At 46.9% G+C, this 17,191-nt stretch overlaps 1 protein-coding gene across 2 annotated transcripts in view; it reads right to left on the bottom strand.

Annotated features, from left to right (window-relative positions):
- LOC115090682 (NADH-cytochrome b5 reductase 3) overlaps window positions 1-17,191 on the bottom strand; it is a 255,007-nt gene that overhangs the window by 221,463 nt on the left and 16,353 nt on the right. For both annotated transcript variants that reach the window (XM_029600109.1, XM_029600107.1), the window contains exon 2: window positions 8,958-9,089. In XM_029600109.1, the coding sequence (XP_029455969.1) occupies window positions 8,958-9,041 (84 nt within the window). In that variant the 5' untranslated portion in view covers window positions 9,042-9,089. The remainder of the gene's footprint in view (window positions 1-8,957; window positions 9,090-17,191) is intronic.

The raw sequence follows: 17,191 nt of genomic DNA, 5'->3' as shown, positions 1-17,191 counted from the left end.
GATTTCAGATAGTTGACGAGGAAACCCAGTGACTAGAGGAGACTTAACGTCACGCTGAGGGACTGAAGAGCTCCCTCTTTCGATGGGCTCTTGATAAACCAATTGTCCACATATGGGAACACATGCACACCATTCCTGCGTAAATGTGCTCCCACCACTGCCAAGCCGAAGGGGAGAACCCTGTACCGGAAGTGTCGGCTTACGACGAAGCGCAGATATTTTTGAGGAGGTGAAAAAAATCGCGATGTGCATGTAAGCATCCTGGAGATCCAGAGAGCAGAGCCATTCCCCTTGTTTCAAAAGTGGAAGTAGGGTACCCAGGGATATCATTCTGAATCGTTCTCTGTGAAGGAACCTGTTTAAGGCTCGAAGATAAAGGATGGAACGGAGGCCGCCTGTTCTCTTTGGTATAAGAAAATACTGGGAGTAGAACCCTTGTCCCCGCTGAGCTCTGGGAACAGATTCCATGCCTCTGGAGCGCAGCAGGGCAGAGAGTTCTAATTTGAGGGTCATTGCGTGTTCTACAAGGCTTCACGCCAGGGAGGGCGGGGAGTCTGGAGGAACAGTGAGGAGATTCAGGTGGTAACCATGGGCTACGATGGACAGTACCCATCGGTCGGTGGTAATTGGGAACCAATTGTTGAGGAAGTGGTGGAGACAACCTCCCACAGGTGGGTCGGACGGTGCGGGCAGAGGGAACTGGTTTCTGCTCTCTGGATGCCAGTAAAAAACCAGCTGCAGGACCAGGCTGGGGAGCTGGTTGAGCTCTAGGTGCTCTTTGTTGGCGAGGGTGGCCTCTTTGGGAGGCTGAACTGTATGGGCATGGGAGGCTGGAGGGTAGTATCTCCGTTGTTTGTAAAACTGCTTCCTGGTATCCCTACGCGGACCTCTACAGGTCACTGAGGAAGGCATCAGAGGTGGTAGTCGATAGCTGACGCAGGGTATCACGGTAATCCTTGAGTTGGGCCACTGCATCTCGTATCTTGTCCCCGAACAGGTTTTCTCCTGTACAGGGGAGGTTGGCCACTTTTTCTTGGTCTGAGGCTTTTAGCCAGCCCCAATGTCTTGCACTAATGCCTGCCACTGAGACTCTTGACGCTGTTTCAAAAGCAACATATGCTGCTCTCACCTCATGTTTACCAGCCTCCAATCCTTTTTGGAGGATGGATTCTAGACTCTCCTGATATTGCTGTGGCAGGGTCTCTGAACTCCTGGACCTGTTTCCAGAGGATCCTGTTATATTGGTTCATGTATAACTGGTACGCCGCTATGTGAGCGATAAGCATGAAACCCTGGAAGACCCTTCGACCTAGGATATCTAAGGCTCTCTGGTCTTTTCCCAGAGGAGTGAGGGCAGGTCCTTTTGGCCTTTTTTTTGGGCGTATTCCACCACCAGGGACTGGTGTGGCAACCGGCTCTTCTGAAAACCTAGAGCCTATTAAATCAGGTAGGTGGCATCCGCCTTCCTATTGACCAGAGGCACAGTACCTGGATGTTCCCAGAGACTGTGAAGGAGGTTCAGAAGAACCTCATGTACCAGGACAGCAATCACCTCCTTAGGAACATCCACAAACTGTAAGACCTCTAACATCTTGTGGCAGGCATCCTCTCCTGCGGAAAGTTGGAAGGGAATGGTTTCCGCCATCTCCCTGACAAAATTTGCGAAGGAGAGATCCTGCAGAAGGGAGCGCAGTCTCTCTTCTGGAGTGGAAGGCTCTGACAGAAGGTCCTCGGAAGCCTCCGAGGAATGCTCAGAGGAAGCATCCTCCCCATGGGTCATAGGGAGCCTCTTCCTCACCGGCAAAGTGCCCGGGTCGAGGAGGAAGGCTAAACCCCAGGGTACGGGTCGTGGGCACTGATGGTCAGTGACGTGGAACAGACAGTAGTGGTGCCGGCATCGAGGGCACCAGGACCTGCGAGGGAAGTCGGGGCACCGGGAAGCCTGATGGCCCGGAGACAGGATCTGGTATTGGTGGTTCCACCCGTGGAGATGGGCAAGGAGCCGAATTTTCCTCCTCCGAGGAGCCCGGTATCGGGATCGTGGTGGGAGGAGGTATCTGTGGTTGGCAGGGCACAGAGGGGCCTGCCGGCAAGGACTGCACTGGTAAGGCACCGAGAAACACGTCCAGCCTGTCCAGGAGAGGCGCCAACATAGGAGGATGCCAGTTCCGATGCTTGCATCAGTAGTGGCTAGAGGCCAACAACTCCTCTTGAAATGAGGGTGAGGAGAAAACCAACCCCTGAGTAGGAGGCAGGCTGAGTGTCACTGAAGCGTCCACAGAGGCTCGGTGCCCAGCACAGACATCAGTGGGAACACCCTGGGCTCCCGGGTCCAGAGGAGGATGGGGCCTCCTCTCCTCGGAGCCTCTTCGGATGTTTGGCCGAGGCTGATGCCCCTATGGTGTCGTTACCGGTCGGCGATAACCGTCTGTACTGGTGTTGATGCTTCCCTTGGTGCTCGAACTGGTCTTTCTCTGGCACCGAGGATGACAATGCTGAAATCTTCGATTGATTCTATGCCAGAGAGGGGCGGTCTCCTGCTCCTCGGCGAGGCTTCGATGGGGAAGGTCCCCGAGTCAGTTTGATCCCCACGCCTCGATGCACCCAGCACTGGAATCGATGGAGCAGATTGTTTGGAACCAAAACAAGTGCTCCATCTTGTCCAGGCAGGCGCACCGGCTTTTTGGGGGGGGGGGGGGGGGGGGGCATCTGAGCACAGCTGGCTCACCGACTGACATCATGGGAAGGCCCGAGACACAGGACTCAGAAGTCATATGGGCCCGTTATGGACATAGTTTGCGGACATTCCGGGCACTTCTGAAAACCAGTCGCCATTGGCCACCGAGAGGTGGATACCCGAGAACAGACCGCAAAAAGCGTGAAATGAACTTACTGGACGCCGGAGGAATCGGTGCGCGATGGGGGACCTTGGAGCAGGGAAAATTTTGAGAAAACTTTGAAATATTCCGTGAGGAATAGTGTGAGGAAAGAAAATTCTCACAGAGCTCCAATAACCGCAAGGCAACTGCTGCGTGGAAAAAAAGAGACTGAAGGGGGACCCCGTGTGGCCACGGGGTTGGTGACATGCTGGGCATGGTCAGTGTGCCAGCCAAAGTTCTAGAAACTGACAAAAAAGTTCTGTGATGGGTAACATCATCAGATGGAACCCTATCTGTGAGAACTACCATTTTGCTTGTCCTGGGAGAGTTTGGAATTCTTTAGTTCAGGTGATTCCTTACTTATAGGCACATGGACTACTTTTGCTTTTTTTGGAACTTCTGTTGGGATGCCCTAACTCTGTTTCATTAGTATCCTTCAAATATACATTACTCCGAATGGTGCACTGCTGAGCGACTGTCGTCTTTCCCCCTTTTTCTAGCATTATCTGACTTTTCTACAAATTTAAGATATCATACAAACACATATGAGAAGATGCTGCAATTCTTATAGCAGGGATTTCTGAAAATATGTCTGGGGAGATTTTCTTGCTATTCATAGGGAGTCCAGTTTTCATGCTATCCATCATGAATATGCATGAGATACGTTTACATGTATTGGTTACCAAATATGTGCATCTCATCTGTATTCATTTTGTATATTCTGAAAACCCAAGTGGCTTTGGTGCCTTGGAACAGGTTTGGGAAGCCTTATAGAAACATAGAAATGACGGCAGAAGAAGACCAAATGGCCCATCGAGTCTGCCCAGCAAGCTACGCACTTTATCCATTTTTTTTCCCTTTTTCTCTCTCCCACCTGTTACTATTGGCTTCCAGTACCCTCCAGCCCTAATTCCCCTCCACCCAATTTAGAGAGCAGCTTTGAATCTGCATCCAAGTGACATCCAGCTCAATTGGGGGTAGCAACCGCTGCAACAAGCAGGCCACCCCCTTGCCCCATACTCTTACCCACCCCTGTTTTTATTTTTTGTTTTGTTTGTTTTTTGGAAATAGCAGCCCTCCATCCTTCCGCTCCGTGAAGGTGGAACACCAACTACTGGCCACTGGCATCCCGCTCCATGAACGCCTCTGTGGCTACTGCCGTTCCGTGCAGTGTTTGAATGCCGCTGTGGATACTGCCGCTCCGTGCAGTGTTTGAATGTCTCCACTTTATTCACGCCCTCTAGACTTGATGGATCCACAGTGTTTATCCCACGCCCCTTTGAAGTCGTTCACAGTTTTAGACTTCACCACTTCCTCCGGAAGGGCATTCCAGGCATCCACCACCCTTTCTGTGAAGAAATACTTCCTGATATTGGTTCTTAGTCTTCCTCCCTGGAGCCTCAGCTCGTGACCTCTGGTTCTGCTGATTTTTTTCTGATGGAAAAGGTTTGCTGATGTCTGTGAATCATTAAAGTTTTTCAAGTATCTGAAAGTCTGAATCATATCACCCCTGCTCCTCCTTTCCTCCAGGGAGTACATATTTAGATTCTTCAATCTCTCCTCGTATGTCATCCTGTGAAGACCCTCCACCTTCCTGGTCGCCCTTCTCTGAACCGCTTCCATCTTGTCCTTGTCTCTTTGTAGATACGGTCTCCAGAACTGAACACAGTACTCCAGGTGTGGCCTCACCAAGGATCTGTAGAGGGGGATAATCACTTCCCTTTTCTTACTCGATATTCCTCTCTCTATGCATCCCAGCATTCTTCTGGCTTTTGCTATCGCCTTGTCGCATTGTTTCGCAGACTTCATATCATTAGACACTATCACCCCAAGGTCCCTTTCCTGCTCCATGCACATCAGCCTTTCCCCCCCCCATCGAATACAGTTCATTCGGATTTCCACTCCCCATATGCATGACTTTGCACTTCTTGGCATTGAATCTCAGCTGCCATATCTTCGACCACTCTTCCAGTTTCCTTAAATCCCATCTCATTCTCTCCACTCCTTCCGGCGTGTCCACTCTGTTGCAGATCTTAGTGTCGTCCGCAAAAAGACAAACCTTACCTTCTATCCCGTCCGCAATGTCGCTCACAAAGATATTGAACAGGACCGGTCCCAACACCGATCCTTGCGGTGCACCACTTAAAACCTCTCTCTCTTCAGAGAAAGTTCCATTTACCATCACGCATTGTTTTCTGTCCGTCAACCAGTTTTCAATCCAGGTCACCACCTCAGCACTCACTCCTAAGCTTCTCGTTTTATTCACCAGTCTCCTGTGCGGAACCGTATCAAAAGCTTTGCTGAAATCCAAGTAGATGACATCGAGCGCTCTTCCTTGATCCAATTCCTTGGTTACCCAGTCAAAAAAGTCAATCAGATTTGTCTGACAGGATCTTCCTCTGGTGAATCCATGCTGCCTCTGGTCCATCAATTCTCCGGACTGTAGATAGTTCACTATTCTCTCTTTCAACAGTGACTCCATTACTTTTCCCACCACCGAAGTGAGGCTAACCGGTCTGTAGTTACCAGCCTCCTCTCTGTTCCCACTCTTGTGAAGCGGGACCACCACCGCTCTTCTCCAATCACTCGGCACCACTTCAGTTTCTAGGGATCTATTGAACAGGTCGCACAGCGGTCCCGCCAGCACATCTCTGAGCTCCCTCAGTATCCTTGGATGAATCCCATCAGGCCCCATGGCTTTGTCCACTTTCAGATTCTTTAGCTCTTCCCATACATTATCTACTGTAAATGGATTTTCCTCTGTTCCGCTTCCCTCCAGTTTCTTGTTGTGTAGAGATGGTCCTTCTCCAGGGTCTTCTTTAGTGAACACAGAGCTGAAGTATTTGTTTAATATTTCTGCCATTTCTTCGTCTCTCTCCACACATTGATCATTTCCACCTTTCAATTTCACTATACCACTTTGGACTTTTCTCTTTTCGCTGATGTATCTGAAAAATGTTTTGTCACCATATTTTATCTCCTTGGCAATCCTCTCTTCCGCTTGACTTTTTGCCAACTTGATTAATTTCTTCGTCTCCCTCAGTTGAATCAGATATTCTTCTTTGTGCTCCTCCCTTTGGGATCTTTTGTATTTCTTGTATGCAGTTCTTTTAGCTTTAATTTTGTCAGCCACCTCCTTTGAGAACCAGATAGGTTTCATTTTTCTTTTGCTTTTCTTTACATTTCTAACATATAGAGCAGTTGCCTTGGTCCACCAACATCTCCAGATAAGTCGGGACTTTGAAATTACATTGAAGGAGGCATTACAATTTTATAAATAATATTTAAAAAATTGGTTTTAAGGGACAAAAAAAAAAAAAATTGTGTTGCAGTTTTCACTAGGGTTTGTACAGAATTTAAAAAAAAAACCCATAGGTGGAGGAGGATTGGTTGATGATTATACTTGAAAATCCAACAGACCTTATGCTGGGCTGAGAAACCTATATATGAAACCCTTCCTCGACCTTTCAAAAATTTTGTTGTTGAATTATTGGGTAACGTGCAAGGGTCTCACGACACTTTTGCAGTTTACCTTTCAAAATAATATGCAAATCAAGACTTGATCGTGAGCAAAGAATTATTTTTGATATTTGGTAAAAAATTAAAATACACTGGGGGTTTGTTTATATACTAGATGGATATTATTTCTGACATAAAGAGCCACACCTCCCCCTTTTCTATCCACTCTGTCCTTCCTTAACAAGTTATAGCCTGGTATTGCCGTATCCCAATCATGAGATTCTGTGAACCATGTCTCTGTGATAGCAACGATGTCCAGTTCTGCCTCTGTCATTAGGGCCTGCAGATCTGGGATTTTATTTCCCAAACTATGAGCATTTGTAGTCATAGCTTTCCAGGTACTCTCTTTACGGTTATTGCTTTTCCTGTACTCCTTATGAGACTTTAGTTGAGATTTGTTATTCACTTTACTCTTTCCTTTTGCAGTTGTGCCATTGATGACAGTTATCCATCTCAATTAGCTTTTTCTTTTGGTTATGGATCTTGAAATTCTGCATGCATTGGTTTTTTCTCTTTTCTGGTAACACGTCAATGTTTTTCTCTAGAATTTCTTCAGTTAATATAGGGAGGGCTTTATGTTCTTGTTGCATTTGATACTGTGTGTGTCTCCTTGTTACAGGTCTAATTCTACCAGAGCCCACCGTGATCCTGTTTTTTAATGATTTACTTGATGAACTGATTGAGTGGGGGGGTATACTTGTTGGCTTCCCATCTGTCAAGAATGGGTGACTGTGGGACACATGTGTTATCCTACCTGAGTCTACTGTATTTCTTTTTCTTGACTCCTGGTTATTCTTTGGTGTTGGGGAATTATTTTCTGAGTAATGCAATGTGGGTGTAATTCTTGTAATTGAAGCTAATTGAGCTTTAACCTCAGTCAGCTCAGTTTTCAAAGAAGAGAGCTGTGCACTCATCGGGCAAGCTCCAAGTCTCCAGATGCTTTCCCTCAGAATAAAGGCTCTACAACAGTTGCATTGGATAGTTCTCATATTGGTAAAGTTTTGGATTGGTATTTCCTTAGCTGTTAACATACTAATTTATCTTGTTGCTAATGCTAATTTAGTCAGTCTATATTAGTAATCTAATCCCAGGGGTGGGTGGGAATCAAACAGTTGAACCTGGGACAAGCTGGGTAGAGTAGGACACTTTCTGGAACTTTATTAGTCCTTTAGCTATTAAATGATCCCACAGCACTTCTGTGCCAATATTAACCAGATTATTAAAGAACAGCTATACAATAATAGTAATGCAGGTATACTGGATCTTAAAAATAACAGTTTGCAAGGAACAATTACAATTATTGTATAATAACAGACCTAGAGAAAGGTATAAAACACAGCAGTTCTACTGCTCAGAAAGCCCAGATATTAGTGGAGCACAGAGCAATTAATTAGAAGGAATAGTGAAAGAAAACCAGCAGGTTTTTTTTTTGTTTTTTTCTTTTTTCCCCCAGAAGAGCACCACAGAAAATTAAGAGTCTTATCTGCACAGGAACAGAAGAAGAATGCATTAATAGGCATTTTAAAAAGACATGGATGAGACATTTCCTTATTCACTATCATCAGAAACTTACAGCTCAGGTTGTTAACTAGTGTCCTGGCTGACTGGTACTTGCTCAAAAAAGGACTAAAATGGCAGTATTTTTTTTTTCAAGGGAAGTAATTCATTATGAAGTATCCCATTCAATTACATTTATCTTCTAGGCACAGTGCAAAAAAGTCAGATAAATGTGAACAAAATGTGGAACCCACAGTAGAAACTATCGGGCCGATACAGTACAGTGTGCTCCGACGGAGCGCACTGTTAACCTGCCACTGGACGTGCATTTCGACGTGCTAGCTTTACCCCTTATTGAGTAAGGGGCCGAAAACGTGCGTCCAACCCCCCGAACCTAATAGCGCCCGCAACATGCAAATGCATGTTGATGGCCCTATTAGGTATTCCCGCGCGATTCAGAAAACAAAATGTGCAGCCAAGCCACACATTTTGCTTTCAGAAATTAGCGCCTACCCAAAAGGTAAGCGCTAATTTCTTCGGGCACCGGGAAAGTGCACAGAAAAGCAGTAAAAAATGCTTTTCTGTGCACCCTCCGACTTAATATCATGGCGATATTAAGTCTGAGGTCCTGAAAGTTTCGAAAAATTAAAAATAAATAAATAAAATTATTTTAAGTCGGCCGGCAGCTGTCAGGTTGAAAACAGATGCAGGCAAAATTGAGCGTCTGCTGTCAAACCAGCTGACAGCCGCCGCTCCGGTCCAAAAGGAGGCGCTAGGGACGTGCTAGTGTCCCTAGCGCCTCCTTTTGCCTGCTTTTACCGCGGACTTTACTGTATCGGCCTGTATGTTGTGAGTTGGTTGCAGGAACATGCATTACAGGTTTCTTTGAAATCTTGTATATGAAACATAATTGTGATACATTTTCAAGACTTGCTATAGCAGAGGTCTGTACCCCCTTTCTGTTGTGGGGTCCAAAAGTTTTAAAAATACTTAAAAAAAAAAAAAAATCTCCACAATCGCTGTAAAACAAAAACTGCAGAAAAAGCACAAAAAGTTACTTACTTCTTTATCGAGGAGTTTAAGCGGGTACTTTATATCTGGATTCTCCAGGGTGATGGCAGGACGTGGCTTTCTGAAAAGTCTCATAAAAATGCTGTACACCAACCATACTGGATAGATAACAATGTTTCCCAGCTGCAATACAGAACAGGAAGAACAATGGCAATAAAGTTACAGTTGTGCTCATAAATTTACATTCCCCTGGCAGAATTTATAAGACAAGTAGCATTTTAAGAAAACATAAGTGAATATAAGACATCTGTAATTTTTAATGTGTTTCAAATTAAACTATGCATCACAGAACAGCACAATTAAATACAAATAGCAAAAAAGTAAATAATAAAATGGGCCTGTTCAAACATTTGCATACCCTTAGTTCTTAATATTGTGTATTGCCCCCTTTTGCATCAATAACTGCTTGCAGTATTTTGTGATAGTTCTGAATGAGGCCCTTTAATTTTCTCATATAGTAAGTAAAGCTGCCCATTCCTCTTGCAAAAAGCCTCCAGATAATGTAAATATCTTTTGGTTGTCTAGCATGAACTGCATGCCTGAATTCTCCCCAAAGTGGCTCAATGATGTTGAGGTCAGAAGACTGTGATGGCCACTCCAGAACCTTCACTTTCTTCTGCTGCAGCCACTGGAAGGGTTGATTTTGCCTTATGTTTCTGATCATTGTCATGCTGGAAAGTCCAAGTGTGCCCCACATGCAGCTTCCTGGCTGATGAATGCAAATTCTCCAATATGTTCTGATAAGATGCTGCATTTATCCTGCCATCAATTTTGACTAAATTCCCTGAGCCTCCGTAGCTCATACTCCTCAAAAACAGCAGAGAGCCAGCTCCATGCTTCACGGTAAGGATAGTGTGCTTCTCTTCATAGGCCTTGTTGACTCCTCTCCAAACATAGCGCTAATGGTTGTGACCATAAAGTTCAATTTTGGTCTCAAATTATTTTCTTCCAGAAATTTTGAGTTTTCTCTAGGTGCTGTTTGACGTATTTTAAGTGGGTTGTTTTGTGGCATTGGTGCAGCAATGTTTTTTTTTCTGGCAATTCTACTTTGTAACACATTTTTCTTCAAGTATCTCCTTATTGTGCATGCTAAAACACCCACACCACTTTATTTCAGAGAAGCCTGTATTTCAGTAGAAGTTGCTTGTGGGTTTTTCTTTGCATCCCGACAAATTTTCCTGGCAGTTGCCTCTGAAATCTTTTTTGGTCTACCTGACCGTGGCTTGGTATTAACAGAACCCATAATTTTCTACTTCTTGATCAGGAGTTTGAATAGTACTGACTGGCATTTTCAAATCTTTGGATATCTTTATATAAAAAGTTTAAACACTTTTGCTTCAGATCCCTTGACAGTTCTTTTGCTTGCCCATGCTTCAGTAACTACCAAACAGGTCGATACAGTAAGGCCGCGGTAGAAACAGTGCGGCAGTGTCAGGCGCACCCTTCCTCCCCGCACGCACAGTTCTCTTCACTAAGTCCCCGATACTCTCTTCTAATCGCATGCAAATGCATGCCGCGGCTGTGAAGCGATAGGGAAGGGTTATGCCCGCGCAACCCATTTTACTGTATAGGCGCTTAATACAGCGCCTATACAGTAACCTGGGTGCGCTGGTACCTGTCATTTCAAATGTCATTTCAAATGACATTTGGAATGACAGGCACCGGGAGGAGGGAAGCGGCGAAGCGACTTACTTCTTGCTGTGTCTCTCCTCCTCCCGGAGCAGGGCGCGAAAGCAGCCTTGCTCCGGGAGGAGGTGGGACACAGCGGAAGCAAAAAAAAAAAACCAAAGGCGCGTGGGTGCGTGTTCGATCGGGCGGGTAGGCGGCAGCAGCGGCGGCAGAGAAGAAAAAAAAAAAACCAAAAGCAATTTTTTTTTTTTTTTTTCAAAAAGCGACAATTTTGTTTTTTTCCAAAAGCGACTTACTTTTGGGATCTGTCAAGATCCCAAAAGTAAGTCGCAAAAGTAACTTACTTTTCTGAAGCCATCAGGAACAAGATCGTAGCTCCTCCCGATGAAGACGAAGATGGCCGCCTGCACGGGAAAGCGTGCAATTGGCCGCTGAAGACGTGACGTCACGACGTTTGGCGTCTTCAGCGGCCAATTGCACGCTTTCCCCCGTGCAGGCGGCCATCTTCGTCTTCGTCGGGGGGAGCTACGATCCTGCTGATGGCTTCAGATCCCGGGGAGCGGGTGGGCGCGTGTCTGGTTCCCGCCGCTGCTTGGATGGGTGGGGGCGCGTGTCCGGCTGGATGAATGCCCGTGCGATTTTGGCGCTCATGGCATGAGCGCCAAAATCGCACGGGCATTCATTCCGGCGGCGGCCAGTGCATTCATCCAGGCAGAGGGAGCCGGAGGTCGTTCGCCGTCGGCTCCCTCTGCCTGGATGAATGGCCGTGCGATTTTGGCGCTCATGGCATGAGCGCCAAAATCGCACGGGCATAAATTCCGCTGCTGCCTCCGGATCCCGGATGCCGCTTTTTTTGCTTCTTTGCTGCCCCCCCCCTGCTGCTTACCCGCGAAATCGGGAGGAAGGGAGAAGGGACTGCCGTAGCAGACCCGAGCCTTGCTACTTTTTCGGGTTTTTTTTTTTTTTTGCTTCGGGAGGAGGGGACCGGACGGCTGGACTGGGGACCAGGGCAGGTAAGCAATGCTTTTTACACTACACTACACTAACTCCTACTAGGGGGAGGCGGTAAACTAGCACGTTAAGGCCGCGGCAGAACAGCGGGTTACTGAGGAGATAATATCAGCGCCCGTTACAGTATCGGAGGGGAATAGCTAATTCCTTCATTATACAGCTTTTTCATTCATTTACCTGCTGGGTGCGGAAAGGGTTATGTGTTTATTTTAGGAAGCGCTAAGGACGCGTGAAACTGGAGACTGTATTGCTGGACCGCCTTACTCGTCTGTATTGTGCGCTCCCAGCACGTTACAGACGGGCAATCTTTAACTGAACGTTACTGTATCGACCTGTATGTCAGTGCAGCCCTGGATGAAATGCCCAAGAGTTTCTTAACAGATAAGAAACTCATTGACTATTTATATATAGACACTAATTACAATAAAACAAGGCACAGGTGTGGATACCTATCCTTCATTGCCATTTCAACTTTTGTGTGTCAACTTGAGTGTATATTATCAACCCAAACATTCAAGAGTATCCAAACTTTTGAACAGGACCATTTTATTATTTTATTTATTGCTACGGTTTGTTTAATAATTGTGCTATTCTGCGAAGTATAATAGTTCAATTTGAAACATATTAAAAACAGATGTGTTCTGTCTGATCATTCAAGTTTTCTTAAAATGCTACACATCTTACAAATTCTGCCAGGGGTATTTAAACTTGAGGGGAAACTGTAGGTGCAATCACATCATAAGATTCAGAGCAATAAATTGTCCTATATCTATGTCTGCTGATTATTTTCATCTTTTACCAGCTTTTAATATTAAAAGTCGTCTTAAAGATTAATACTTTCCTAGCATTCATACTAATATGCTACCCATAGTTTGCCTTAACACATCTCTCATTTTGATATAATTGCAACATACTTTATGCAATATAATGCTTTAGGAACCTATAACAATTTTGATATCTAATCTGAGGACAGCCCATAAAAGGGAAAACAATGTTAGCCACTAAAACCTATTTGTATGTGGATAAAGTGAGGTACAGGGAAAAAAGAAAGTTTGCTTACTGTAGATAGTATGATGAATTAGCCATGCTGTCTGGCGGACGTTCCTCCAGAGCAGCTAGGTGGAACTTCTTAAAGCTGAGACAGCTTTGCTCTGTGCATGGCCTTTCCTGCACGGCTCCATTTTCTCTTCAGTCTATGAAGGGTGAAGTGGAGACTGTCCGGGGAGGTGGGCAGGTCAGCATGGCTAATTGATCCTGCTATCTATGGAAAACACCATTTATGGTCAGCAAACTTGCTTCCCCCCTCCCCCCACAGATAAGCAGGCTCAATTAGCCATGCTGTCTGGGAGTCTCCAGCTGAAGGTTGTGAGCACAGTATAAAGGGTCCCTGTGGGAACCTAGCACAGTTCCCAAGGTTGAGTATGATGTGCTATGCCCAACCTGGTCCAGAGTAGCAGACAGTTTTATTTGGTCCCTGATTGGAGTATGCATCTGCATATCACCACATCTGCAGCGGCTTGCTGGTCGAGACAGTAATGGGAAGTGAAAGTATGGACTGAGGACCACGTAGCGGCTTTGCATATGTCCATTATAGGAACCTTCCGTAGGTGAGCTACTGATGCTGTCATCGCTCCCACCTGATGGGCCTTTGGTTAACTGGCTAGGGTCTCTGATCTTTTATTGTAACAGAACTGAATGCACTGCGAAATCCAGTCCTCTTGGAGACCAGCAGACCCAGGGCATTTGGATTGAAGGAAACAAATAGCTGTGAGGATCTAGATTTGGAGTGTGTTCTAGGCTTATAATAGACCAAAGTTCACTTGCAGTCTAGTGTGTGGAGCCGCCTCTCACCCTCGTTACTTCTGGTAGAAATTTTGCTGGATAACACCAAAACCTTTTGGATCTCTGAGGCAAGTGTAGGTGACTTAATACTGTTCTTTCAACCTCCATGCTGTGAAATACAGTGAGAAGTGCATGGGGTGAAGCAGGGTGCCGTTGTCCTACATCAGCAGATCTGCACTGTGGCAGAGGGGAATAGGTGGTTCGACAGACACACTAGATAGCCCCTCCTCCAGATTGTGAAATTGTTGTGGTGGGGCCTAAGGCATCTATTGCATACAATATAAGAGGCCTTCAAATCCTCTGCTCGTACCACAGCGGGAGCCATGGCTGCTCGGAGAATGGCGTGGCTTCGGATCAGCGCCATTCAAGAGGACATCCACGAGAAATCGACTGATCTCCCCTGTCTCCCAGACAACCTCTTTGGAGTCAGGCTGCATGAAACTGTGGCCCAATTAAAGGAACAGAACATAGCGTGCCTGGCGTCTCCCACCGAGCAATCCTTGGGCAAGAACTATTACTCATCATCTAGAAAGATCTATTTCCAAAGTCAGCCGTACAGGCCATATTCATTGTACCGTCAGCTGCCTTACCCGCAAACCTGGCCACAGCCATCACAACCACAAAGTCGCGGCAGGAAACGGAACCAGAGACAGCAGCACCTGCCCCCTGAAGAACATGAAAATCTAGCAGGGATTTCTTTTCTTTTTTTTTCTTAAAGCGGTACCTGGGCCCCTTTTACCACTACAAGTAGGAGGGAGAATTTCCCGTTTCTACAACTCTTAGGAGTGCTCAATATTGTCAGAGAGGTGCTCGATATTCAACACTCTATCAGCGGGTTCCACAGTTTGCTAAACCTGGTTGTCTGGGCCAAGCTGGAGCTATCAGCATGAGGTTGGCAACATCCGTGATGCACTTCTGTATTGTTCTCGAGATGAGCGGGATTGGGGAAGCCTAGAGAAGCATAGAGAAGCCTGCCAGTCCATGATGAGAAATGCGTCTTGCACGAGTTGCTTCCTGCTGGGGTAGACAGAGCAGAATGTCTGTAGCTTCCTGTTATGCTCCGTAGTGAAAAGATCCATGCATGGGAGGCCCCAAGCTTGGAAGAGGTTCTCTGCCACGTCTTGGCGAAGTTCCCATTTGTGTAGATGGAAGATCCTGCTTAGTTTGTCTGCTTTAGAGTTCTCCACCCCACTCAGTTGATGGAGTGCTCCGCCACCCATTCCACCGCTTCCCTGCACAACATCCAGGAATCGGACCCTCCTTTGTTTATGTAGAATATTGCAACCTGATTGTGGACTATGACTGTTCTCCCTCATAGGAACCCCTCGAATGTGCATATGGCATTTCCACTCTTTCAGAGCTGTAGGAGGTTCATCTGTTGGACTCTCTCCCAGCGGGACCAGAGTCTGTGTGTTCATACTTGGTCCAAATGGGCTCCCCACCCCTTGCTCGAGGTGTCTGTGGTAAGGATCAGTTAATGAGTCGGGGGGGGGGGGGGGGCGGCGAAGCGGTGCCCCATCTGAAAGAGCAGTGGGGCACAACCACCAATCTAAGTTTGCTCTCCTGCTTCAGGTAGACCTACTTGCTGGGGCAGTGGATTTGAGAGCTGTGTCCATTGCACCTTCAGCCCCCAATGCAGGCACCATATGTGTAAAGGGGTATGTGGCACCACATATATGGTTGCTGCCATGTGGCCCAGCAGGGTCAAGATCTAGCTGGCCGGGGTGTGAGTAGAGTCTCTCAGTTGAAGGGCCAGAGTGTGCAGCATGCAGGCCCTGTCCACCGGATGGAATGCTCTGCGCTGTGCAGTACTTATACGGGCCCCAATGAACTGCAAGTTCTGCACTGGCTAAAGAATGGATTTCTCATAATTGATAACTAAGCAGAGCCCCTCCAGGCATTGGACTGTGGCCGTAAGATGCTCTGAAGAGTTGCAGGTTGCGGTGCACTAATCAACCAGTCGTCGAGGTAAGGGAACAAGTGGATTCCTTGCTTCCTGAGGTGGGGCACTGCTACTGCTAAGCACTTGGTGAAGACTCTTGAGGCAAAAACGAGAGACCAAAAGGGAGCACCTTGTAATGGAAGTGACGTTTGTTGACTTGAAAACACAGGTATCGCCAGGAGGAATAGTGCATAGGGATGCGAGAGTACGCATCCTTGAGGTCCAGCTAACACATCCAATCGTTAGGTTGTAGAAAGGGAAGGATGGATTTGAGAGATGTCATCTTGAACTTCTCCCATTTCAGGAATTTGTTGAGAACTTGTAAGTCTAGGATTGGGCGGAATCCTCCTGATTTTTTGGGAATGAGGAAGTATTGGGAGTAGAATACCCGGTTCAGCTGATTGCTTGGAACCTGCTGGATAGAATATTGTTGGAGTAGTTTGGTGACTTCCTTTTGCAGGAAGACCTTGTGAGACTGGAAAATTGGGCATCCAAATGGCAGATGAAATTTAATGTGGATAAGTGCAAGGTGATGCATATAGGGAAAAATAACCCATGCTATAATTACACAATGTTGGGTTCCATATTAGGTGCTACAACCCAAGAAAGAGATCTAGGTGTCATAGTGGATAACACATTGAAATCGTTGGTGCAGTGTGCTGCGGCAGTCAAAAAAGCAAACAGAATGTTGGGAATTATTAGAAAAGGAATGGTGAATAAAACAGAAAATGTCATAATGCATCTGTATCGCTCCATGGTGAGACCGCACCTTGAATACTGTGTACAATTCTGGTCGCCGCATCTCAAAAAAGATATAATTGCGATGGAGAAGGTACAGAGAAGGGCTACCAAAATGATAAGGGGAATGGAACAACTCCCCTATGAGGAAAGACTAAAGAGGTTAGGACTTTTCAGCTTGGAGAAGAGATGACTGAGGGGGGATATGATAGAGGTGTTTAAAATCATGAGAGGTCTAGAACGGGTAGATGTGAATCGGTTATTTACTCTTTCGGATAGTAGAAAGACTAGGGGGCACATTTAAAACTAATCGGAGAAAGTTCTTTTTTACTCAACGCACAATTAAACTCTGGAATTTGTTGCCAGAGAATGTGGTTAGTGCAGTTAGTATAGCTGTGTTTAAAAAAGGATTGGATAAGTTCTTGGAGGAGAAGTCCATTACCTGCTATTAAGTTCACTTAGGGGTAGATTTACAAACAGCGCGAATTGGCGTACTTTTGCTGGCGCATCAGGCGCAAGCAAAAGTACGCGGGATTTTAGAAGATATGCGCGTAGCCGCGCGTATACGCTAAAATCCTGGATCGGCGTGCGCAAGGCTATCGATTCTGTATAGCCGGCGCGCGCCGAGCCGCGCAGCCTACCCCCGTTCCCTCCGCGGCCGCTCCGAAATCGGAGCGGCTTCGGAGGGAACTTTCTTTTGCCCTCCCCTCACCTTCCCCTCCCTTCCCCTACCTAACCCACCCGCCCGGCCCTGTCTAAACCCCCCCTTACCTTTGTCGGGGGATTTACGCCTCCCAGAAGGAGACGTAAATCCCCGCGCGCCAGCGGGCCGCTAGCGCGCCGGGAACGGAGGGCGCGGCCACGCCCCTGGACCGCCCCGGGCCGTAGCCACGCCCCCGGGCCCGCCCCCAAAACGCTGCCGACACGCCCCCAAAATGCCGCGCCGACCGGGCCCGCCCCCCGACACGCCCCCCTCGCCAAACCCCGGGACTTGCGCGAGTCCCGGGGTCTGCGCGCGCCGGTAAGCCTATTGAACATAGGCGCACCGGCGCGCAGGGCCCTG

Source organism: Rhinatrema bivittatum, chromosome 4 (genome assembly GCF_901001135.1).
Source record: "Rhinatrema bivittatum chromosome 4, aRhiBiv1.1, whole genome shotgun sequence".
Lineage (NCBI taxonomy): Eukaryota > Metazoa > Chordata > Amphibia > Gymnophiona > Rhinatrematidae > Rhinatrema > Rhinatrema bivittatum.
This window is presented reverse-complemented; position numbering and strand designations above follow the sequence as displayed.